The 26,992-nt window shown below is 42.0% G+C and overlaps 1 protein-coding gene across 20 annotated transcripts in view; it reads left to right on the top strand.

The window, feature by feature from the left end:
* LOC122543331 (regulating synaptic membrane exocytosis protein 1-like) overlaps positions 1–26,992 on the top strand; it is an 845,124-nt gene that overhangs the window by 712,995 nt on the left and 105,137 nt on the right. For 18 of the 20 annotated variants that reach the window (XM_043682010.1, XM_043681864.1, XM_043681928.1 and 15 more), the window contains one exon: positions 4,547–4,788. The exons of the other annotated variants lie outside the window; for them this stretch is intronic. In XM_043682010.1, coding sequence (XP_043537945.1) covers positions 4,547–4,788 — 242 coding nt within the window. The remainder of the gene's footprint in view (positions 1–4,546; positions 4,789–26,992) is intronic. 20 annotated transcript variants of the gene reach the window in all.

Raw genomic sequence — 26,992 nt, forward strand, 5'->3', positions numbered from 1 at the left:
GTTCAATTCCAGCCTCGTGCAACTGTCTGTGTGGAGTTTGCACAATCTCCCTGTATCTGCGTGGGTTTCCTCCAGGTGCTCCGGTTTCCTCCCACAGTCCAAACATGTGCACGTCAAGTGAATTGGCTATCCTAAATTACCCATAGTGTTAGGTGCATTAGTCAGAGGGAAATGGGTCTGGGTGAGTTACTCTTTGGAGGGTCGGTGTGGACTGGTTGGGCTGAAGGGCCTGTTTCCACACTGTAAGGAATCTAATCTAATCTAACTTAATTACAGGAAGGATGTGAAAGCTTTGGAAAGGGCTCAGAGGAGATTTTCCAGGACATTGCCTGGTATGGAAGGAAGGTCTTACAAGGAAAGGCTGAGGGAACTGAAGCTGTTTTTGTCGGAGAGAAGAAGTTTGAGACTTGACTTAATCGAGACATATAAGATAACCAGAGGGTTCGATAGGGTGGACAGTAAAAGCCTTTCTCCTCAGATAGTGAAGGCTAACACGTGGGGACATAGCTTTAAATTGAGAGGTGATAGATTTAGGACAGATATCGGGAGTAGTTTCTTTAGTAGAGGCGTGGAATGGCCTGCCTGCAAACGTAGTAGACTTGCCGAAGTTAAGGACATTTAAATGGGCATTGGACATATATATGGATAAGAGTGGCACGGTGTAGGTTAGATGGGCATCAGATTAATTTCACAAGTCGGCGCAACATCAAGAGCCGAATGGCCTGTAGCATTCTATGTTCTTATGTAAAAATGTCTATGAAGATTTGAAGCAGCTGTTGAAGGTTTTGCTGAACTAGCGTCACATTGTGTCAACCTCAAAATCAAATGAAGGCTCCAGGAATTCCAGAGAATGTAGGAAATGTCAAGGAGAATCAGTACGATTGATGCCATCTGGAATAGTGAGAAAGCACTAATGGAGAAAACCTGACAGTGGAAAATATTATTTTTTTTATTTGGTTGATACAAGAGTTTTTAAAGCAGTTTGCAATGATAGGTGAATAGCTCATGATATACTTGTAAATAATGATGATTACAATCAATAAGTCATTATTCAAAGTTGATCATGCACGATTTTGCAGTAAAGAAGGCATACAAGATTGCAAGTCATCACAAATTATTGGATGATTTAAGATGTTGGTTTCAGGGAAAATCGGTACAGTGCAGTCAATACCCCAAGAGTTTCAGTGAAAATCTGTATTCACAATGGGTCATTATGATTCACAACTCAGTCCAGCAGGTATTTAATAGTCTACCATGAGTTTGAATAATGAGCCTTCTGTTCCTGTAATACCTTATTTGTCTCAGCAGGGGAAGAAATGAAAGTCTGGTGTCCCACTCCTGCATACAAATACATGTTCTCAGAGATTTTTAAAATTTAAAATTGCTTCCTTACATTTTCTTTCAGTGTCAATCTACCTTTCTCTTAATCACACCTTTCTCCCTTTAATTCTTTTCTAGATCAAATTTGACTTGTATTCCTTCTGTTTCCTTTTCTGTCTTGTTTGATTCTCAATCTGGATGTTTAAGGACATGGACTGCTGGTCCCAGTTAGATCCATTCCCATTTGCAAAGTTAAGCTTGCACTTTCAGCTTTTTGTGGTGTAAGTGTTTTTGGAGCAAAACTTTAGGGAAATATCTCAACAGAAACTCTTTCTTTTTCATTTAACTTCACATTTATGCATCAAAACAGCATTTCAGTGCTCAGATTTCTTGCATTTAATTGTAGGGGACCATCATTTTCAAATCATTGCTGATGTGTTAGTCTCACCTTTCTATAAATCTGAAATTCTGTTTAGTCTAATGGCTGCAGACATGAGAGACTTTAGGTATGCCATGAGACTGGAGAAACAGGCACTGTTCTCCTTAGCACAAAGATATTATTGAAAAATTTGAAGAAAGATGTTAAAAATCATGAGTTGTTGTGATTGGACGAAGAATGTGAAACTGTCCAGAGTGATACAACAAAGAGATTTGTGTTAATTAATTAATGAAGAGACACAATGTGAGAAAGGACAGTAGTACACATTGAGGTCTGATCTAGAATCAATTGCCTGAAAGTGTGATAGAAAGAAATTCAATAATAATTTTCAAAAGAGAGTTTGATATTGCTTTTAAAAGAAAAAAAAAGGAAAGAATAGAGAGTGCTCTGAGTTGGTTTTGTGAACCAGCAGAGACATGATGGTCTGATTAGCATCATTCTATGTTTAATTATTCTACAACTACTCGGTCGTTCTCTTTAGATCAAAGCTACAGAGTGGGATATCCTATTCTAGCACCAGACTGTGCCAGTTAGAGAAACTCAGGGAACATGTTTAACAAAACCTATATCTGCATTGCAAGATATACAAGAGTTACCCAACTCTATGATGTTCCTTATTTTTGATTCTTTGCCTTGCCTGGATAGGGAATAAACATTATGATTCAATGTAAGGTTTCCCCTCTTGTGAATTTAAGAAGTTAAATCACTAATACGATCTCCAGGTGGATTCCAAGATTGGCATGAGTTTCTTTTTTTTAATCATGATAAATTACATCATACTGTGAATCCAATGAAACACACACTATTCAGCAATTGTCTTTATGTTACAAGTGCTCCATCAATTCAGCTTTGCATCCTTATTTCTAGTTTCAATGCTTATGGAGAACATTGCCTAGTCTGATGAATCTTAAAAGGAATCAATGAGAAATTGAACTAATTTTTGGTCAAATGGTTGGTGGGGGGCGTGGACCGAACAAGGGAGTCGCCGAGGGAATGTTCTCTCCGGAACGCATTCCTTCCACATTCCTTGTTGGGTCCATGTCCCCCCAACCAACTATCCTCCATTCCTGGCACCTTTCCCTGCCACTGCAAGAAATGTAAAACTGGCACCCACACCTCCCCCCCCCCTACCTCCATCCAAGGCCCCAAATGATTTTACACATCCAACAGAGATTTCACACAAGTCACCTACTATGTCTGTTGCTCCCGATGTGGTCTCCTTTATTTGTGGAGAGAGGACGTCGACTTGAAGAACGTTTAAGAGAACATCTCTGGGACAATGGAGTAAACAATCCCACTGCCCAGTGGCCGAACACTTTAACTCTCCCACCCACTCCGCCAAGGACATGCAAGTTCTGGACCTCCTACACTGCCAAACCCTAACCACATAATGCCTGGAGGAAGAACTCCTGCCGATTTGGGACCCTCCAACCACATGGGATCAATGTGCAATTCACCAATTTCCTCATTTCCTTCCCCCCCTCCCATCTTATCCCAGATCTAACATAGAACATAGAAGAATACAGCCCTTCGGCCCTCGATGTTGCGCCGATCCAAGCCCACCTAACCTACATTAGCCCACTATCCTCCATATGCCTATCCAATGCCCACTTAAATGCCCATAATGAGGGAGAGTCCACCATTGCTACTGGCAGGGCATTCCATGAACTCACGACTCGCTGAGTAAAGAACCTACCCCTAACATCTGTCCTATACCTACCCCCCCTTAATTTAAAGCTATGCCCCCTTGTAATAGCTGACTCCATACGTGGAAAAAGATTCTCACTGTCGACCCTATCTAAACCCCTTATCATCTTGTACACCTCTATCAAGTCACCCCTAAACCTTCTTTTCTCCAATGAAAACAACCCCAAGTGCCTCAGCCTTTCCTCATACGATCTTTCTACCATACCAGGCAACATCCTGGTTAACCTCCTCTGCACCCGTTCCAGTGCCTCCACATCCTTCCTATAGTATGGCGACCAAAACTGCACACAATACTCCAGATGTGGCCGCACCAGAGTCTTATACAACTGCAACATGACCTCAGTACTCCGGAACTCAATTCCTCTACCAATAAAAACCTTCCACCTTGGCACCAACCTCTTGAACTGTCCCACCTGTCTGCCTTCCTTCCCACCTATCCACTCCATCCTATTCTCTGATCTATCACCTTCACCCCCATCTTCATCTACCTATTGCAATCCCAGCTACCTTCTCCCCTGCCCCACTGACTCCCACTTATCTCTCAGCCCCCTTCGGCCACAAGCCTCATTCCTGATCAAGGGCTTATACTCGAAACGCCAATTTTCCTGCTCCTCGGATGCTGCCTGACTGGCTATGCTTTTCCAGCACCACACTCTTCGGCTCTGATCTCCAGCATCTGCCCTCCTCTCTCTCTCCTAACAAACTGAGAGTAACTAACTCACTCAGTATAACCTGGGATCAAACCTAGATGCAGCCGCATCTGTGTGGCTTCAGGACAGAATGAGCAGCATTCCTTTCATTTGTCAACTAGGTGTACTGCAGATTTAATGACACTCTGAATCAAGACTTTAGTTCAGTTAGAACTCTGTCCCATCGCTCTCTGTTTGTAAGAAATCTCAAAAAATCTGACACAGAAGAAATCAAGATTCATAGAACTATGAGGTAATTTTTTTCATTGGCAATTTCTTTTTATTCTCAAACAGCAGGATTATCGTTTAAAGTAAACTGTACCAAGTTATTTTCAATCTGTTTTCTTCCCTTTCCATGTTTTTCCGTGATGCATTGGTTGTGAAAATAAAGTGCGTTTACCTCTAAAATGCAAAGCAGACAAATGGGAACATCCAGGCGAAATATTATGAAGAGCACAAGTGTCAGTGAGGAGATGTATTGTCTGGAAAATAATGATGGCAGTCAGTCGGATACTGCTGTGGGAACAATAGGATCAGGGGGCAAGAAGCGAAGATCAAGTTTGGGTGCCAAAATGGTGGCCATTGTCGGATTGACAAGGAGAAGTAGGAGCACATCTCAGCTCAGCCAGACCGGTGAGTTTTAAGTTTGTGGTTACATTGTTTCCAGCTTGTAAGTGTTGTTACAAATTGTAGTGTTTTATTCGCCTATATACACGTTTTGATAACACAATGAATGCCTGCTTTCAGTTGAGTTTATATGAAATATTGAGTAAGGCCCCTTCTGAATACTGAGTTATATGTGTAGAGTGACTATTAACTTTACAACGGAACCACTCCACTTGTAAAATGGAAATAGGGTCGTCAAATGTCATCTTTGGGGCAGGGCAAGGTGAAAACCACTGTGTAAATTCTCATTTGATTACCTGATGCAATTAGAACTAAGAACAATACAGTACAAGAACAGGCCATTTGGTCCTCCAAGCCTGCATCGACACATTTTGCCCTTCGATACTAAAACTGTCATCACTTACAGGATCTGTTCCTTCCTATTCATGTGTTCGTCCAGGTGCTTTTTGAAAACTGTTATTGTGTCTGCTTCCACCACCACCTCTGGCAGCGCATTCCAGGTAATTACCACCTTTTGTGTGAAAAACGTGCCTTGCACATCTCTTTTAAACTTTCCTCTCCTTACTTTGAACCTGCGTTCACCTAGTAATTGACCCTTCCACCCTGGGAAAAAAACTCATAATTTCCACTCTATCCATGCCATTTCACAACCTTAAACGCTTCTATCGGATTGAGATTAGATTAGATTCCCTACAGTGTGGAAACAGGCCCTTCAGCCTAAGAAGTCCGCACCGACCCTCCGAAGAGCAACCCACCCAGATCCATTCCCCTACATTTACCCCTGACTAATGCACCTCACACAACGGGCAATTTAGCATGGCCAATTCACCTAACCTGCACATCTTTGGACTGTGGGAGGAAACGGGAAGAATGTGCAAGCTCCACACAGACAGTCACCCCAGGCAGGAATTGAACCTGAGATCCTGGCGCTGTGAGGCAGCAGTGCTAACCACTGAGCCACAGTGCCACCCCAACTGCAACTTCCCGTGTTCCAGTGAAAACAAACCCAAGCTATTCAAACTTACATTATAGCTAAAATCCTCCATACCAGACAATGTCTTGGTAAACGTTTTCTATACCCTCTCCAAAACATTCACATCCTTCTGATTGTGATGACCAGAATAGTATGCAATATTCCAAGTATGGTCCAACTAAAGTTCTATAAAGTTGCAGCATATCTTGCCTATCCTTCCACTGAATGCCCCTTCCAATGAAGCTAAACATGCCATGGCCCTTTTTTTAACGACCTTATCTACCTGCGCTGCCACCTTCAGCGATCTGCACACCCAGATCCCTCTGCATACCAATGCCCTGAAGGGTTTTGCCATTCAATGTATAATTTCCATCTGTACTTGATCTTCCAAAATCCATCACCTCACATTTGTATGGATTATACTCCATCTGTCATTTTTCTGCAACTGATCTATATCCTGCTGTATCCTCTGACAATTTTCATCATTATCTGCAACTCCACCAATCTTCTTATTGTCCATAAACTTACTGATTAGATCATCTGTGTTTTCCACCAAAGCATTTATGTAGACCACGAACAACAGAGGTCCTAGCATTGATTATGGAACACTACTAGTCACAACCCTCTACTCCGAAGCATCCTTCTAATGCTACCATCCTATGACCTAGCTAGCTCTGTATCCATCTTGCGAGCTCACTCCTGATACTATGTGACTTCACCTTTTGTACTGTAACTCAAAAAGTGCAGGGATCTACCCTAGGGCACACATCTTGGTCTGTGTTATTCAGTTTCAATTAAATTCTTACCTTTTATACACAAAAGTTATCTGACAATGTGAGCCTATCTGGTTCTAATAAATACTTCTTTGGTTTGACCTTGAACTGTTCTTTTTACTTACATATTTAATACTAAAATGGATTTGTTTCAAAATAAATGTTGTATCTCAACATTTATGATTTGAAAACTGAAAAGTCATGAAGGAGTCATTTTGTGGTACAACTTCATTGCCATTGAAGTGTAGTTATGGTGAAAACTATGTAGAATGTTTGCCAGGAATGAGCACAACAAAACATTCTGTAATTTGAACAAGATCTAGTTATTGTTTCTCTTATGTAAGTTAATGGTAGCATTTATGCAACCAGAGACCCACTTATCATTTACTCAATAAGTATGCTTTGAAAGAATCTCCATTTTGGTCTCCTCAATATCCTCTTCAAGCAAGTGTTTCTGCTTTGGATGCTGTAAAGCAACAATCACATTGAGAAAATTGGCATCTATTGTATTTCGCTCAACAATCTGTGAAATTGTGAGAAGCTAGAAACAGAAGAGATCAAAAAGTCTTGGGGGCTTCAGTTTACTGATCCTTAAAGTATCATGAAAAGAGATAGAATCTAATCAAAAGCTAGTGGAATGCTGTCTTTATAGCTATCAAATTAGAATATGAGGAGATACATTTTGTGGTACAGCTGTGCAAAGTCCTCATTGGGCCACACATGCAATACTGTGAGGTTTTAAATGCTTTTGTCTAATTTTTAGACACACCCTCCAACTGCACCCCCCTACCTCTGGGTCTAGATTTACCCACCAGGAGTACCTTTTCTTAGGAAAGATGTATTGGATGAGGAGTCAATCAGGCTTTGATTTACCAGAAAGCCATCTAATTCCATTACATAAGCTTATATTTTATCATTGCAGTGTTTGTTCATTCATACGTAGTTGAGAATTTAACATTGAATATAGAAGGCCATCATTTACATCCTGCTAGTTACATAATCTGCCCATTATCCCCACTCTGTACTTCCTGGCCCTCAGCCAATTTCCAAATCAGGTCAGTAATTTCCCTTTAATTCCATGAGCTACACCTTTAGCCAAGGGTCTTTTATGAAGGGTATTATCAAATGCCTTTTGGAAACCTATTATAAATAACACCTGGAAATGTTCCCCAACTCTAACTTTCATCATCTCTTCAAAACTCAAACCAGCCTCATTTGATGGTAGTATATTTTACAGATACTAGCTCTCCCTGTCAATTAAAAATATTCAAGGTGTTCTATTACTCTACCCTTAATTCTTGAGTCCAGTAATTTTTGGACAACAGACGTCAGGAGAACTGATCTATAATTCTCTTGTTGCCAACTCTTATTATTCTGAATGGCACTGATTTAAATCTAACCACTGAAGAAACAGCACTTTGAAAGACCACAGTTAGAACATCTGCAGTGCTTTCCTTTATTTCCTTCAACATCTGGTCCTGGGGATTAGTCAATTTTTATTAGAACATAGAACATAGAAGAATACAGCGCAGTACAGGCCCTTGGGCCCTCGATGTTGCGCCGATCCAAGCCCACCTAAACTACACTAACCCACTATCCTCCATATACCTATCCAATGCCCTCTTAAATGCCCATAAAGAGGGAGAGTCCACCACTGTTACTCGCAGGGCATTCCATGAACTAACGACTCGCTGAGTGAAGAACCTACCCCGAACATCAGTCCTATATCTACCCCCCCTGAATATCATGTGATTGTTTAATACCTTTGGTGAGGCATGCAATAGTGCAATTTCTGTTGAATATGCAGTCACAAAAAATAACACAAAATTAATACAAATGGGCCAAATAAACTTAGTTTTATAAAGCTATCAAATTTTTATGATTGACGTTTTTTTCTGGAAGAGTGTTAATTCTACATCTATTGGAGTGGTTGGAGTTATTCCCATAGAAAAGAATGAAAATATGACATCAAGCTCACAACTTTCTTGGTATGTGCTGTGTCTAAATGTTTAGTAATTATAGGTTTCAACTTTATTTTTAACTTATTGCTTTCATTAATTATAATAAAAAGGGACAGAGCTGAATGTAATTACTGTTTATAACTATGCATTACAGTCTTTTGTCATAATTGGTTATGTAATGTCTGAATTATGTTACTGTCTGAATTCTATTCCAGTAATCTTAATCTTTGGGATGGTAATCGACTATAAATGAAAATGAGCTTCTTTTCCAGCTGGCTAATTTGTCACAAAGAGAACATTGGTTGTAAGAAAAGCTAATCAGATGAAATGAAATTTCAATGACTATATGAATCTATGGAATCATATGTCAACTGGTAAAGTTTAAACCAAACACTGAGAAAGCTGGAGAAACTTGGCAGGTCTGACAGAGTCTGGGGAGATAGAAACAGAGTTAATGTTTCAAGTCTCAGTTCTGAAGAAGAATCACACTGGATTTGAAAGATTAATTCTGTTTCTCTCTCCACAGATGCTACCAGAGTTTCTCAGCATTGTCTGCATTGGTTTCAGATTTCCAGAATCTGCATTATTTTGCTTTTATTTTGAGTGGTACAGTTTCACGCAGGGCTAGTTTGGAGAAGGTCCCCGGCAGAAAATCTGTTTGGTTTCTGTGGCAACCATAGGCAAAATCAGCATTAAAATAAAATGGCAGCCTAGCTTTCATTCATGAGGTGGTTAGTGGGTGTTTGCAAGTGTATTCTTGGTTAATGGACATGGAATCGCTAAAAGCTGGCATGGGTGTGTCATTACAGGTTGGTGAGGTGCATAGCTTAGCATGGCTGGCATGAGGGACTAAAAAAGGGAAAAGGATCAACTGGGAGCTACAAGAGAAGCCAGATTAATTCTGCACCACAAAGTACCTCAGTTTTGGAGGAATGAGGTATGTCAGATGGCAACGTCCAAACGTTTGTATAGAACTGTGCATACACAGCACCAGAATTTTCTCAGCAGCTAAATGATATGGGCAATGGTGAGAGAGTTCAAAGAATACAGGGAAACATTTTAAAAATGAGATTCTTAACATTGAAAAATGTAAATCCTTCAGGGTTTATCAACTTGGATGCACTGACTGACAAATGACTGATGGAAAATAAAGAGATGGCAGATGAATTGAACAGATATTTTTCATGACAAGGATACAAATAGCATCCCAAGAATTGTTTTAATTCAGGAAATGGGAGGAAGGGAGAAACCCAGGAAAATTTACAGTCTCCAGTGAAATCTCTCCAGGCCAAATCTGGCATCCTTTGAACTGAGGGGACATTTGTAGGAGCTATTCCTAAGGCATTACCATAGGCCTTTGCTTCAGACACTGCTGTCCCCTCTGAATTTATTATGCTGAGATATGCTGGACCCTCTACTTGGCATTTCATGCCCCATGCGAATGAAATTGTGAAATGAATGATTTTGACTAGTCATGCCCAATGCCATTCCTGAACCTCATATACCCTCAACAGTTCATATTCCCATCACTGTACTTAACCGACCTAAGAGACTACCTGTCTGTAAGTTTGACCCCATATGACTCCAGATTTTCAGATGGCACTGGACAGTGGCAACACTATAGAACACTTTTCATTGTATTTTGTAACAAGGCACACGTGATAATAAATAAATCAAACCAAATCGAGTGGCCCTGAGCAAATTGTTTGAACTGTACTGACAAGTCCCCAAGTCCTGATGGATTTTATCCTGTAAACTTGTCACTTTCTCAGAAAACTTAAATAAATTAGTTAAACACGATTTCCCTTTCATAAACCATGTTCATTCTGCCTAATTACCTTTTTTTTTCATGTGCGGTACTATAATACCTGTAATAGTAGCTTCTAATATTTTCCCTATGACAGATGTTAAGCCAAGTGGTCTGTCTATCCTGCTTTCTCTCTCCCTGCATTTTTGAGTAAAGGAGTTAAATTCATTATTTTCCAAACTACAGGAACCCTCCCTGAACTGAGGGAATTTTCAAAAATTAACACCATTGTCATTTCCTTTTAGACCCTTATTTTCCCTTCACAATTCCTCATGAGTCTATTGGATAATGGAGGAAATGTGCTCCACATTTGTATGTTCATATGTGTGCTCACACCATGATTATTCCCAAGAGCTCTGAATGGTATTCTGCTTTCTGTTGTGTTATATTTCATGACCAATGTGTCAGTATATCTTTAAAAGATATGCTTACCACATATTTACTATGTTATACCATTTGACCTTTTGGTACAAAGATCTCAGATTCTAACCCAGATCACAAAGTGATTTATGCTTTCCTGTTGTAATCTAATAGCTTAATGCTAGCCGCAGATACTCACGTGCCTGAGAAATATAATAACCCAGCTTTTCCACTGACCAGGCAGATGTTCTTCCAATGTAAATGGTAGTTACAAATGGGGAACCTGCAGAATCCCCCTTTGTAATAGAGTCTGAAGGAATTGCCGTGGAAATGCAAGATCACAGAATCATACAGCCCTGCAACAGCCACTCCTGTCCCTGTTCTACCCATGTCTCCGTAATAGCTACAACATCGAAGTCCCAGGTACCAACCCACGCTGCAAGTTCACCTACCTTATTTCGTATACTTCTTGCATTGAAGTATACACACTTCAAGCCACTTCCCTGTTTACAGGCACCCTCCTTGGAAATTGATGCCATGTTCCTCACCTCCCTACACTCCACAATTGTGTTTATTTTTTTCATTTCTGTCACGAGAGGTTGAATACACAAGTTCTGGCAGCATTTTTGAAGATTTCGAGAGGCAGGGCACATTTTGCTCCCATGCCACTTGTCGCACTGGTCCTAACTTCGCATTGACCAAGCCTCTTACCCATGCCTGGCCATTTCTGTGATCTTTATACTAAACTTCATCTCCTGTTTCAAATTGTTTCTCTTGCTTGGTGGAGTCTTAGGTCCGGCATTGGAGTTCCTGATGTCATTTTACTCTCCCTATTGATCCGGGATGATCAGACTTAACCTGGTCTGGAATCTTGCATGTGGTGCAGACCTAGAATCAAACAAGCACCATGACAGCTTGGTATCTAGCAGAGCTGAGAGCTACTTTTTCAATCTAGCCTTCGAAGTTTGGAATGCTATTTCTGCCAGGCTATTAGGTATGGAGCTATCCTTATATGTCAAATCCACAAGCGTGGCTCATGTCCAACTCTATGAAGGACAGACCTTCAGCCAGCTTTGTGTATAAATCCTCTATCTGAGGAATTGTGTATTTATCCAGCTGTAAGAAATGGTTCATCTTTTTTTAAAAATTCTGACAGAGGCAAACTGACACATTGGGCTTCAAAATTGGTACAACTGGTGCTGCCCATTCAGCAAGTTGGACTGGGTTGATGATTTCTTCACTTTCCAACCTTCTGACTTCTACTTTTACTTTTGTCCATAAGGCAAATGACACTGGGCAGGCCTTGTAGAATCACTGAATTGCTTTTTGGTCAATGTGCAAGATGGCCTTAGCTCCTCTGATAGTTCCTAGAACTTCTTGGAAAACTTCTGGGTATGTAATTAGGACTTCACCCTGATCAGGATATGTCCTGAGTGAGCCTATGCAGTAGGAGTTAGGAGGTCATTTTGTGGCTGTACAGGACATTGGTTAGGCTAATTTTGGAACACTGAGTGCAATTCTGGTCTCTCTGCTATAGAAATGATGTTGTGAAACTTGAAAGCATTCAGAAAAGGTTTACAAGTATGTTGCTAGGGTTTGAAATATAGGGAGAAGCTGATTTTCCCTGGAGCATCGGAGGCTGAGGGGTGATCCTATTAAGGTTTAAAACATCACGAAGGGCATGGATAGGGTAAATAGGCAAGGCTTTTTGCCTGGGGTGGGGGAGTCCAAAACTAGAGGGCATAAGTTTCTGGGGGGAAAGGTTTAAAAGGGACGTAAGGGGCAACTTTTCACGTAGAGAGTGGTGACTGTATGGAATGAACTGGCAGAGGATGTGGTGGAGACTGGTACAATTGCAACATTTTAAAAGGCATCTGGATGGGTACATGAATAGGAAAGGTTTGGAGGTAAATGGGCCAAATGCTTGCAAATGGGACTAGACTCATTTGTGGTATTTTCCAATGACAAAGCCAGTTGTACTGCCTGTTTGAAGTCCAATTGAGCTTCAGCTTGCAGGCATTGTTATATAGTTACACCATTAATCTCACATAAAGATGGTCGTGAAGCATTTCATGAACTGTGAAACAAAACACACAGCCTTCTGTCAGTCATCTTAACCTAGTCAAAAACTCCTATACAGATTCCTCTGGTTCTCAAATTACTGGGGAAAAGTAATAGTATCTCACAATTAGAGGAGGCATGAGGTCATAATATTCCTTAACTATGTCTGTCAATTTTTGAAAAATGTTAATATCTGATGCCTCAGGAAACATCAGGCCTTTAATGACAAAGAAAGCTGCAGCTCCACAGGTTGCCAGGAGAATTACTCATTTTCCATCTGCCACAATGTTGTTTGCCCTTTCACATGTGGGCCCAATTCTTAATGGCTGGGTCGAACAAGTGAAGCTTCCAGCTCAAAGACAAATTGTTGCGAGAGAGTTTCTTCAGGATCATGCTGTACTGTTGTTGCCACTGAAATAACTTTACAGAAGCCAGTATCATAGAACATAGAATAGTACAGCACAGAACAGGCCCTTCAGCCCATGATGTTATGCCGACCATTGATCCTCATGTATGCACCCTCAAATTTCTGTGACCATATGCATGTCCAGCAGTCTCTTAAATGTCCCCAGTGACCTTGCTTCCACAACTGCTGCTGGCAACGCATTCCATGCTCTCACAACTCTCTGTGTAATGAACCCGTCTCTGACATCCCCTCTATACTTTCCTCCAACCAGCTTAAAACTATGACCCCATTTCTGCCCTGGGAAATAGTCTCTGGCTATCGACTCTATCTAGGCTTCTCATTATCTTGTATACCTCAATTAGGTCCCCTCTCCTCCTCCTTTTCTCCAATGAAAAAAGTCCGAGCTCAGTCAAACTCTCTTCATAAGATAAGCCCTCCAGTCCAGGCAGCATCCTGGTAAACCTCCTCTGAACCCTCTCCAAAGCATCCACATCTTTCCTATAATAGGGCAACCAGAACTGGACACAGTAATCCAAGTGCAGTCTAAACAAAGTTTTATAGAGCTGCAACAAGATCTCACGACTCTTAAACTCAATCCCCCTGTTAATGAAAGCCAAAACACTACATGCTTTCTTAACAACCCTGTCCACTTGGGTGGCCATTTTAAGGGATCTATGTACCTGCACACCAAGATCCCTCTGTTCCTCCACACTGCCAAGAATCCTATCCTTAATCTTGTACTCAACTTTCAAATTCGACTTTCCAAAATGCATCACCTCGCAGTTATCCAGGTTGAACTCCATCTGCCACCTCTCAGCCCATCTCTGCATCCTGTCAATGTCCCACTGCAGCCTACAACAGCCCTCTATACTGTCAATGACACCTCCAACCTTTGTGTCATCTGCAAACATGCTGACCCATCCTTCAATCCCCTCATCCAAGTCATTAATAAAATTTACAACCAGTAGAGGCCCAAGGACAGAGCCCTGTGGAACACCACTCACCACTGACTTCCAGGCAGAATATTTTCCTTCTACTACCACTTGCTGTCTTCTGTTGGCCAGCCAATTCTGTATCCAGACAGCTAAGTTCCCCTGTATCCCATTCCTCCTGACCTTCTGAATGAGCCTACCATGGGGAATCTTATCAAATGCCTTGCTAAAGTCCATATACACCACACCCATAGCTCGACCCTCATCAACTTTTCTAGTCACATCCTCAAAGAACTCGATAAGGTTTGTGTGGCATGACCTGCCCCTCACAAAGCAGTGTTGACTGCATTTAATCAAGCCATGCTCTTCCAGGTGGTCATAAATCCTATCCCTCAGAATCCTTTCTGACACCTTGCAGACAACAGACGTGAGACTTACTGGTCTGTAATTGCCAGCGATTTCCTTATTTCATTTCTTGAAGAGAGGAATTACATTTGCCTCTCTCCAGTCCTCAGGTACGACTCCAATGGAGAACGAGGATGCAAAGATATTCGCAAGTGGCGAAGCAATCGCATTTCTCGTTTCCCAAAGCAGCCGAGGACAAATCTGGTCCGGGCCTGGCGACTTGTCAATCTTAATGTTTGACAAAATTTTCAGCACAGCAGCTTCCTCTATCCATTCCAGCATGCACATCTGCTCTTCAAAGGTTTCATTCACGACAAAGTTCGTTTCTTTCATAAAGACAGAAGCAAAATCTCATTTCGGGCTTCCCCTACCTCCTCAGATTCCACACACAAGTTCCCTATGTTATCCCTGATCGGCCCTACTCTTTCTTTGACCATTCTCTTATTCCTCACATTAGTGTAAAATGCCTTTGTGTTCTCCCTAATCCGTTCTGCCAAGCCTTTCTCGTGCCCACTCCTGGCTCTCCTCAGACCATTTTTGAGCTCCTTCCTCGCCTGCCTGTAATCCTCTAGAGCTGAGCTTGACCCTAGTTTCCTCCACCTTATGTAAGCTACCTTCTTCCTTTTGACGAGACGCTCCACCACTCTCGTCATCCAAGGTTCCTTTATCTTACCCCTTCTTGCCTGTCTCAGAGGGACATATTTATTCATTAATCGCAACAACTGTTCCTTAAACTGTCTCCACATGTCTATAGTGCCTTTACCATGGAAGAATTGCTCCCAGTCCATGCTTCCTAACTCATGTCTAATCGCATCATAGTTTCCTCTTCCCCAATTAAATATCCTCCCATTTTGCCTAATCCTCTCCTTCTCCATAGCTATGTAGAATGTGAGGCAGTTGTGGTCACTATCACCAAAATGCTATCCCACCACAAGATCTGATACCTGCCCCAGCTCGTTTCCGAGCACCAAGTCGAGAATGGCCTCTCCCCTCGTTGTATCCTGTCACCAAGTCACCTTTTATTAACATGTGAACAGTTCTTGACTTCAGTACTGCCTCATACAGTATCAGACACAAGAGTGCCAATATCCCTGACACTCAAACTTTTTACGTCAGCCAGGGATCCCTGATGGGACCAGATTAACAGACCCAATCAGGGAACTCACATTCTCTACAGTGCAGCTGGCTGACTCGTTACTATCACTACACTGTTCAGCCTTTCTTCAAAACAGAAGCCCTTCATCCCAGGAATGAGTTGAGTGAAGTTTATTTCAACTGCCACTAATTAAATTACATAATTTTTCAAATAAGGAAACCAAAACTGTACATACCATTCCCAATGCAGCATCACCAATGCCCTGCACAATTGTAAAAAATGTTTAATTGAACTTTTATATTCTATTACCCTTGTAACAAGCAGCAACATTCCATTAGACCTAATCACTTGCTATTCCTACAAAATACTGTTTTCTGATTTATGTACCAGGACATTCATGGCCTTCTATATCTCAGAATTTTTCAACCTCTTTCCATTTAAATAATATACTGCTTTCTTATTTTTGCTGCCAAAACGGATAAGCTTACAATTACCTGCATTGTATTCCAACTACCATTATAATCTATTTATAACCCTTTGTAGACCTCTTTAACTTTTCTCCTGTCTTGGTGTCACTGATGAACTTAGTTACCATACATTCAGTTCCTTAATTCAGGTCATTGATACAGACAGTAAATAGCTGAAGCACCCGGACTGATTCCTGTGGCACTTCATGAGCTACAGCTTATCTATCTGAAAAAAGACTCATTTATCCCTACTCACTGCTTCCTATTAGTTAACCAATCCTGTATGGTACTAAAGTAAGACAAGAAACTGTGGATACTGAACAGCTGAAATAAAAAAAGAAATTGTTGGAGAAACTCAACATGTCTGGCATCATCTGTGGGAAGAAATCAATTAGCTCTGATGAGTAACCAGATATAAAATGCTAATCTGCTTTCTTCCCCCAGATGCTGTCAGACCTGCTGAGTTTCTCCAGCAATTTCTCTTTCTGTATTGTACTGTTACCTCAAAAGATGGAAAATTGATACTCTAATAAATGAGGCTCCTCTGTAGTAATATCCCATAAACACACCCTTGGCAGATATGAATTCAGTAAAATGGATTGTCTCATAGCAGGAAGAGAATGCCAGCTCTCAGTTGTAACAGAAAAAGGAATAAGAGTTTCCACATCCAACTTCAAGATCTCAGTAACTGCTGAAAGCTAAAACTAAAACTTCAGGTTCTGTGTGAGTTTGGATCCATTCAGGCTGCTTTTATTGTTCCAACTTTTAATAAAGCCAAGGCCTGACAAACTGTTTACTTTATTGACTTTAAGCAGACCACTTCATGAGTCTATCTCAACCTTTCTTCATAAACTAAAAGCAAGACAAAATACATCTTTTAAAGCCATAGTATCATCTCACCACCATCTTTAAAAAAAGCCCATCAATATACAAAGATGCCTTTTTTTAAAAAAAAGCCTTTAGCCATACGCTATTCGTACACTACAATAAATATTATTACATTGACTTTAAGCAAATGTTTACTACCAGAATTCATTTCAGTCTGTTTCCTTCCCTACCACCGAATGCTCTGTCTTCCTTTATCAAAATCATGGCAATGCATCGGCAATTGCGATCTCATGTCTTGCCATGTATACAATTTTTCAAATTGACTGGCTGCAATAATAAGATTCATTTAAACAGCCTGGTATTTTTATCTTTAAACTTTCTCAAAAAACTTTAATGGGTTATGATCGGAATATACATTTCTCTCAGACACATTACCTGCAATATAAATGTTGAAATATTACAACGCCAAGACCAAATTCAAGGTCTCCTTCTCAATTGTGGAATATTTCTGCTGATGATTGTTCAATTTTCTGAAAAAATACCCATAGCTCTTTGTATCTTCTCATCATCCTCTTGCAAGAGGACAGCATCAACAACTATGTCACTTGCATTAATAGCCACGAAATGGCATTACACAATAAGATGTGGCCAACACTGGGGCAGTAGTTAACACAGTTTTCAGCCTATCAAATGCCATCTGACAGACTGCAATCCACTGAAATTTTCTGCACTTTTTCAACATGTAAGTTTGTGGAGCAACCGGACTACTAATATTTGGTCCAAACTTCTGATAAATTCACTCGGTCCCGGGAATCATGGTACTTCCCTCTTCATTGCTGTTATGGGAAACTTCCCAATGACCTTTGTTTTAACATCCTTTGGGGCTAGTAGTCCATGTCCAATGACATGGCCAAAGGACATGACTTGGGTTTCTGCGAACTCTGTCTTAGCCAGGTTAATCACCAAGCCCACCCAAAATCGATCGAATAATTCCAGTAGACTGTTTCAAACATTCCTTCCATGCGTATTAAAAATCACCTGATTGGCGATGTACACCACATAATTGGGTAATTCCAAAATGGCTTTATTGGTTAGTCTTTGAAATGTGGCTGGTGCATTTTTCATACCAAAAGACAATGTAACTGTAGAAATATTGAGATACCAACACCAAACTCAAGGTCTCCTTCTCAATTGTGGAATGTTTCTGTTGATGACTATTAATTTGGTAAACTGCAAAAGATGAAATTTCCCTCACTCTTTAGAAAAAGGTACCTGCCAGTATCACCTGAATATGTCCAACTTTGAAATATAAGTTGTTTGTCTTATCTTCTCAGTCAGCCCTCAAAATGTGGAAGAGGATATGAATCAGATTTTTTAACTCCATTGATTTGACGATTGTCCTCACATAATCACTGGATACCTTGGATACCTATAGATTTTGACACCATTACCAAGGATGAGCTTCATTCACTGCAACTCGTTTCAATTATATTGTGTTCATCTCTTTTTGAAACTGTGCCAACTTTAGAGGGTTAAGATTTCAGGTCATTTCAATTTTCCTCTGGAAGGTATTTCAATAATTTATCCCAATATTTGAGAACTTCCTCATTGTCCAATTTAATGAGAGGGATGTCCAATTCAGAATCATTTCAATTTGATTCTTTACTTTGTGTTTTAACCAATAACACATTCTCCTTTTCTCTTCCTTCCCTAACAAAATATCCTTTGAGCATATTCACATAATACATTCTTGGAGATTTCTTTTTATCTGGCATTCACATCAAATAATTCCTCATACTCAATTTCTTTCAAATTCATAATGTCTACTAAACCTTGCATTTAAAGGTTCATCTACCAAATGGCAGTAACACTAACACTTCATCTCCAATAGCAAAATTATAATTTTTTGATCTCTTGCTTGCTTCATGTTTCATCACATTTCAAATGCTGTCTAGCCAACTCACTAGCTCTATTTAATCTTTTCCTAAAATTTGACACACAGTCCCATTGTGTGGTCTCTTAATACTGATTTACCAATTTCTCCTCAATAAATTTCAGTGGTCCTCTCATCTCATGCCCAAACATTAATTCAAATGGACTGAATTTAGTTGATTCATTAGGCACATCCCGAACTGCAAAAATTACAAATAGAACATGGAACATAGAACAATACAGCACAGAACAGGCCCTTCTGCCCACGATGTTGTGCCGAACATTTGTCCTAGCTTAAGCACCTATCCATGTACCTATCCAATTGCTGCTTAAAGGACACCAATGATTCTGACTCTGCCACTCCCACAGGCAGCGCATTCCATGCCCCACCACTCTCTGGGTAAAGAACCTACCCCTGACATCTCCCCCTATACCTTCCACCCTTCACCTTAACTTTATCTCCCCTTGTAACACTTTGTTGTACCCGGGGAAAAAGTCTCTGACTGTCTACTTTATCTATTCCTCTGATCATCTTATAAACCTCTATCAAGTCACCCCTCATCCTTCGCCGTTCCAATGAGAAAAGGTCTAGCACTCTCAACCTATCCTCGTACGACCTATTCTCCATTCCAGGCAACATGCTGGTAAATCTCCTCTGCACCCTCTCCAAAGCTTCCACATCTTTCCTAAAGTGAGGCGACCAGAACTGCACATAGTACTCCAAATGTGGCCTTACCAAAGTCCTGTACAGCTGCAACATCACCTCACAACTCTTGAATTCAATCCCTCTGCTAATGAACGCTAATACACAATAGGCCTTCTTACAAGCTCTATCCACCTGAGTGGCAACTTTCAAAGAGCTATGAAAATAAACCCCAAGATCCCTCTGCTCCTCCACCTTACTAAGAACCCTACCATTAACCCTATATTCCGCATTCTTATTTGTCCTTCCAAAATGGACAACCTCACACTTGACAAGGTTGAACTCCATTTGCCACTCCTCAGCCCAGCTCTGCATCATATCTAAGTCCCTTTGCAGCCAACAACAGCCCTCCTCACTATCCACAACTCCACCAATCTTCGTATCGTCTGCAAATTTACTGACCCTCTTTACTCCCTCTTCCAAGTCATTAATAAAAATTACAAACAGCAGAGGACCCAGAACGGATCCCTGCGGAACTCTACTTGTAACTGGGCTCCAGGCTGAATATTTACCATCTTCCACCACTCTCTGACTTTGACCGGTTAGCCAGTTCTCTATCCAACTGGCCAAATTTCTCACTATCCCATGCCTCCTGACTTTCCGCATAAGGCTACCATGGGGAACCTTATCAAATGCTTTACTAAAATCCATATACACTACATCCACTGCTCTATCCTCATCCACATGCTTGGTCACCTCCTCAAAGAATTCAATAAGACTTGTAAGGCAAGACTTACCCCTCACAAATCCGTGCTGGTTGTCCCTAATCAAGCAGTGTCTTTCCAGATACTCATAAATCCTATCCCTCAGTACACTTTCCATTATTTTGCCTACCACCAAAGTAAGACTAACTGGTCTATAATTCCCAGGGTTATCCCTATTCCCTTTTTTGAACAGGGGCACAACATTCACCACTCTCCAGTCCCCTGGTACCACAGTGAAGACGAAAAGATCATTGCCAACAGCTCTGCAATTTCTTCTCTTGCTTCCCACATAATCCTAGGATATATCCAGTCAGGCCCGGGGGACTTGTCTATCCTCAAGTTTTTCAAAATGCCCAACACATCTTCCTTCCTAACAAGTATCTCCTCTAGCTTACCAGTCCATTTCATACTCTCCTCTTCAACAATACGGTCCTTCTCATTTGTAAATACTGAAGAAAAGTACTCATTCAAGACCTCTCCTATTTCTTCCGACTCAATACACAGTCTCCCACTACTTCCTTGTTCGGACCTACTCTCGTTCTCGTCATTATCATGTTTCTCACATACGCATAAAAGGCCTTGAGGTTATCCTTGATCCTACCCGCCAAAGATTTTTCATGCCTTCTCTTAGCTCTCCTAATCCCTTTCTTCAGCTCCCTCCTGACTATCCTGTATCCCTCAACGCTCTGCCTGAACTTTGTTTCCTCAACCTTATGTAAGCCTCCTTTTTCCTCTTTACTAGACATTCAACCTCCCTCATCAACCAAGGTTCCCTCATACAACCATCTCTTTCCTGCCTGACAGGTACATACATATCAAGGACACGTTGTATCTGTTCCTTGAAAAAGTTCCACATTTCAATGACATCCTTCCCTGACAGCCTATGCTCCCAACTTATGCTCCTCAGATCCTGTCTTGCAGCATCGTATTTACCCTTCCCCCAATTGTAAAACCTACCCTGTTGCACGCACCTATCTCTCTCCATAACCAAGGTGAAAGTCACAGAATTGTGGTCACATCACCAAAATTCTCACCCACTAACAAGCCCATCACGTGTCCCGGTTCGTTACCGAGTACCAAATCCAATATGGCCTCCCCTCTGGTCGGACAATCTCCATACTGAGTTAAAAAAGCTTCCTGGACACACTGCACAAACACCGCCCCGTCCAATCTACTTGATCTAAACAGCTTCCAATCAATATTTGGGAAGTTGAAATCACCCATGACTACTACCCTGTGGCTTCTGCACCTTTCCAAAATCTGTTTCCCAATCTGTTTCTCCACATCTCTGCTGCTATTGGGGGGCCTATAGTAAACACCCAACAAGGTGACTGCTCCTTTCCTATTTCTGACTTCAGCCCATACTACCTCCAAAGGCAGATCCCCCTCAAACTGCCTTTCTGCAGCCATTATACCATTTCTAATTAGCAACGCCACATCCCCTCCTTTTTTACCACCCTCCCTAATCTTACTGAAACATCTGTAACCAGGAACCACTAACAACCATTCCTGTCCCTCTTCTATCCACGTTTCCATGATGGCCACAACATCGTTGTCCCAAGTACTGATCCACGCCTTAAGTTCACCCACCTTATTTCTGATACTCCTTGCGTTGAAGTATACACACTTGAACCCATCTCTCTGTCCGCAAGTATTCCTTGTCAGTGCTACCTTCTCCACAGCCTCCCTACATTCTTGGACATCCTGAAAAACAGCTAACCTACTTGCTGGACTACAAGTCCGGATCCCATCCCCCTGCCAAATTAGTTTAAACTCCCCCCGAAGAGTGCTAGCAAACCTACCTCCCAGGATATTGGTGCCCTTCTAGTTCAGGTGCAACCCATCCTGCTTGTACAGGTCCCACCTTCCCCAGAATGCAGTCCAATTGTCCAAATACCTGAAGCCCTCCCTCCTACACCATCCTTGCAGCCATGTGTTCAACTGCACTCTCTCCCTATTCCTTGCCTCACTGTCACGTGGTACCAGCAACAATCCAGAGATGACGACTCTGTCCGTCCTAGCTTTTAGCTTCCAGCCTAACTCCCTGAGCTCCTGAATGACCTCCCCACCCCTCTTCCTACCTATGTCGTTGATGCCAATGTGCACCACGACTTCTGGCTGCACATCCTCCCCCTTAAGGATTCTGAAGACACGGTCCAAGACGTCTCGGACCCTGGCACCTGGGAGGCAACAAACCAACCGAGAGTCTCTCCCATGTCCACAGAACCACCTGTCTGTCCCTCTAACTATAGAGTCGCCTATAACTAGCGCTCTCCTCCTCTCCCCCTTTCCCTTCTGAGCCCCAGAGCCGGACCTTGTGCCAGAGACCCGGTCACTGCAGCTTACCCCTGCTAGGCCGTCCCCCTCAACAGTATCCAAAACGGTATACTTATTGTTGAGGGGAATGACCACAGGGGATTCCTGCACTGCCTGCTTCCTCCCCTTCCCATCTCTAACTGTTACCCAGCTGCCTCTGTTCTCTGGTGTAACTATGTCCTTGTAGCTTCTATCTATCACCCTCTCAGCCTCTCGAATAATTCTCAGTTCATCCAACTCCAGCTCCAGTTCCCTAACACGGTCTGTGAGGAGCTGGAGCTGGCTGCACTTCCTGCAGATGAAGTCAGCAGGAGCATCGGTGGTCACCCCTACCTCAAACAACCTGCAGGAGGAACATTCCACTGCCTGCGCTGCCATAACTCTACATTTAGTCTCCAAAACAAGAACACCAAGTAGCTTACCGTTAGTTTTAGGTTAGAGGAGAAGGGAGGGTGGGAGACACTACACGTGTAGTGTCTCGGGTTCCTTTTCCACTCAAATAACAATTACTTACCTTCCCAACTGGCTTTGCGCTCCGACTTCACTTCCGCCCAGCTCCTGCCGCTCTCTGCTGCAAAATGGAAATCATTTCTCCCAATCTTCTGGATAATCTTGAGTATAAGCCCTCACATGGTCTTTCAATTTTGATGCCACTCTTTTAATGCTCTGTGTGATTCTGGATGGTACACAATGTGTTTGAATTGTTGTATTCCTAAGCTATCCATAACGTCCTTGAATAACCTTGATGTAAAAATTGACCATTGATCCGATTTTATTTCTGTAGGTAGTCCATATCTTATTAGAAACAATGAACTCTTCTGCAGTCCATTTTACCATGATACTGCATGTTGGAATAGCCTCTGGAAATCGAGTAGACACACCATTTATAGAATCATCAAATCATAGAATCCTTATAGTGTGGAAGCTGGCCATTCAGCACATCAACTAGGAGAAAATTAGGACTGCAGATACTGGAGATCAGAGTCGAGAGTGGGATGCTGGAAAAGTACAGCAGGTCAGGCAGCACCTGAAGAGCAGGAGAATCGACATTTCGGGCAAGAGCCTTTCATCAGGAATGTGCCTCAGATGCTCGGATGTTGCCTGACCTGCTGTGCTTTTCCAGCACCCCACTCTCAACCCACATTCAGCCCATCAAATCTACACTGACCCTCCAAAGTGCATCACATCCAGTTCCATTCCCCCTACCTTATCTCTGGAACTTTGCACTTCCTGTGGCTAATCCACTTAACCTACACATCACATTAAAGGCAATACACCTAACCTGCATATCTTTGGACTATGGTAGGAGACCAGAGCAACAGGAGGAAACCCACGCAGCCATGGAGAGAATATGCAAACTTCACATAAAGTGTCGCCCAGGGCTGGAATCTCACCCCTGGCATTGTCAGGCAGCAGTGCAAACCACTAAGTCCACCCTATTATGGTCAACAGATACTCATTTTCACTTTTTGGTTGAGGTAAAAGTCCTACCCAATCAATTAAGACCTTTGTGAAATGTTCCTCCAATATGGGAATGGGTATTAAGGTTGCTGGTTTTACCACTGCCTGAGATTTTCCAATTATCTGACATGTATGACAATTTTGGCAAAATTCAAACTCATCCTGAAGCAGTCCAGGTCAATAAAAATGTTTTTGTATTTTGGCATGAGTTTTCCTTACTCCCAAATGATCTCCTACTGGTAATTCATGTGTTACCCACAACGCTATCTTTCTATAATCCACCAATAATACAACTTGATGACTTTCTGCCCATTTCTTATCCACATGAATATGTGGTAATCTCCAATTCCTCATTCAGACATTTTAAAGATAGTAATGTTGTGGGATATAATCAGATTCTTCTGTGTGTTCATTTTGATACAACTGCTTTAGTTGTTTTGCCTCTTTTTGTTGTAATTCAGCTAATTTCTCTGAACTAAAAATTTCCAAAATTAAAAATTGCACAACACAGAGTTATAGTCCAACAGGTTTATTTGGAAGCCCTAGTTTTTGAAGTGCTGCTTCTTCATCAGGTGGTTGATGAAGTCCAACACCGGCTCATCCTCATCATTAAAAATATCAACTTTGTCCTCTATCTGTTCTTGATTTTTCTCAACTATTTAATCAAGCACAGTTTCAACTTCTTTACATTTATCCTTTGATTTCTCCTTCTTCCACCTGTGACTTTGTGACCTAGTCACGACACAGTCATGAAAATCGCAGGATATACTTCCTGTAGCACCCCAATTGCCAGATTTTCCACTGACTTTTCAACCACAGTAGGCATCTCTCCCACTTGAAATCAACTATGTAATTCCTGGATAAAGTACATCCCTGGAACTGAGAGTTTCTCTATTACTCCTAGTCCATCTCACCACTTTTCACCAGACTGCCCTACTCACTTATAGACTGGAACACTGCTCTTCTCATCATGAATTCCACATATTACTGCTTTTTTCTCGCAATGCTCCTTCCAAATTATATATCTCATTAGTTATGGGTGAGGTCCGATGCCCTCAAAAACATTTCAAGATGGTAGCCCAGACCCTAACCTTTATAATTTTTTTTAAGCAGGTGTAGAACATAGAACATAGAACAGTACAGCACAGAACAGGCCCTTCAGCCCATGATGTTATGCCGACCATTGATCCTCATGTAAGGTAAACCTAATGTATGAACCCTCAAATTTCTGTGACCATATGCATGTCCAGCAGTCTCTTAAATATCCCCAATGACCTCGCTTCCATAACTACTACTGGCAATGCATTCCATGCTCTCACAACTCTCTGCATAAAGAACCCACCTCTGACATCCCTCTATTTGTTCCGCCAAACAGTTTAAAACTATGACCCCTTGTATTAACAATTTCCGCCCTGGGAAAAAGTCTCTGGCTATCAACTCTATCTATGCCTCTCATTATCTTGTACACCTCAATTAGGTCCCCTTTCTTCCTTCGTTTTTCCAATGGAAAAAGTCCGAGCTCAGTCAACCTCTCTTCGTAAGATAAGCCCTCCATTCCAGGCAGCATCCTGGTAAACCTCCTCTGAACCCTCTCCAAAGCATCCACATCTTTTCTATAATAGGGCGACCAGAACTGGACACAGTATTCCAAGTGCGGTCTAACCAAAGTTTTATAGAGCTGCAACAAGATCTCATGGCTCTTAAACTCAACCCCCCCTGTTAATGAAAGCCAAAACACCACATACTTTCTTAACAACCCTGTCAACTTGGGTGGCAATTTTAAGGGATCTATGTACCTGCACACCAAGATCCCTCTGTTCCTCCACACTGCCAAGGATCCTGTCTTTAATCCTGTACTCAACTTTCAAATTCGACCTTTCAAAATGTATCACTTCGCATTTATCCAGGTTGAACTCCATCTGCCACCTATCAGCCCATCTCTGCATCCTGTCAATGTCATGCTGCAGCCTACAACTGCCTTTGAGGGCGGCACGGTGGTACAGTGGTTAGCACTGCTGCCTCGCAGCGCCAGAGACCCGGGTTCAATTCCCGCCTCAGGCGACTGACTGTGTGGAGTTTGCACGTTCTCCCCGTGTCTGCGTGGGTTTCCTCCGGGTGCTCCGGTTTCCTCCCACAGTCCAAAGATGTGCAGGTCAGGTGAATTGGCCATGCTAAATTGCCCGTAGTGTTAGGTAAGGGGTAAATGTAGGGGTATGGGTGGGTTACGCTTCGGCGGGTCGGTGTGGACTTGTTGGGCCGAAGGGCCTGTTTCCACACTGTAAGTAATCTAATCTAAACAACAGTCCTCTATACTGTCAACGACACCTCCAACCTTTGTGTCATCTGCAAACTTGCTAACCTATCCTTCAATCTCCTCATCCAAGTCATTAATAAAAATTACAAAGCATAGAGGCCCAAGAACGGAGCCCTGTGGAACACCACTCACCACTGACTTCCAGGCAGAATACTTTCCTTCCACTACCACTTGCTGTCTTCTGTCGACCAGCCAATTCTGTATGCAGACAGCTAAATTTCCCTGTATCTCATTCCTCCTGACCTTCTGAACGAGCCTACCATGGGGAACCTTATCAAATGCCTTGCTGAAGTCCATGTACACCACATCCACCGCTTGACCCTCAACAACTTGTCTAGTAACATCCTCAAAGAACTCAATAAGATTTGTGAGGCATGACCTGCCCCTCACAAAGCCGTGCTGACTGCATTTAATCAAGCCATGCTCTTCCAGATGTCATAAACCTATCCCTCAGAATCCTTTCTAACACCTTGCAGACGACAGACGTGAGACTGACTGGTCTGTAATTGCCGAGGATTTCCCTATTTCCATTCTTGAAGAGAGGAATTACATTTGCCTCCCTCCAGTCCTCAGGTACGACTCCGGTGGAGAGCGAGGATGCAAAGATCTTCGCAAGCGGTGAAGCAATCACATTTCTTGCTTTCCACAGCAACCGAGGGCAAATCTGGTCTGGCCCTGGCGACTTGTCAATCTTAATGTTTGTCAAAATTT

Source organism: Chiloscyllium plagiosum, chromosome 3 (genome assembly GCF_004010195.1).
Source record: "Chiloscyllium plagiosum isolate BGI_BamShark_2017 chromosome 3, ASM401019v2, whole genome shotgun sequence".
NCBI classification, from domain to species: domain Eukaryota; kingdom Metazoa; phylum Chordata; class Chondrichthyes; order Orectolobiformes; family Hemiscylliidae; genus Chiloscyllium; species Chiloscyllium plagiosum.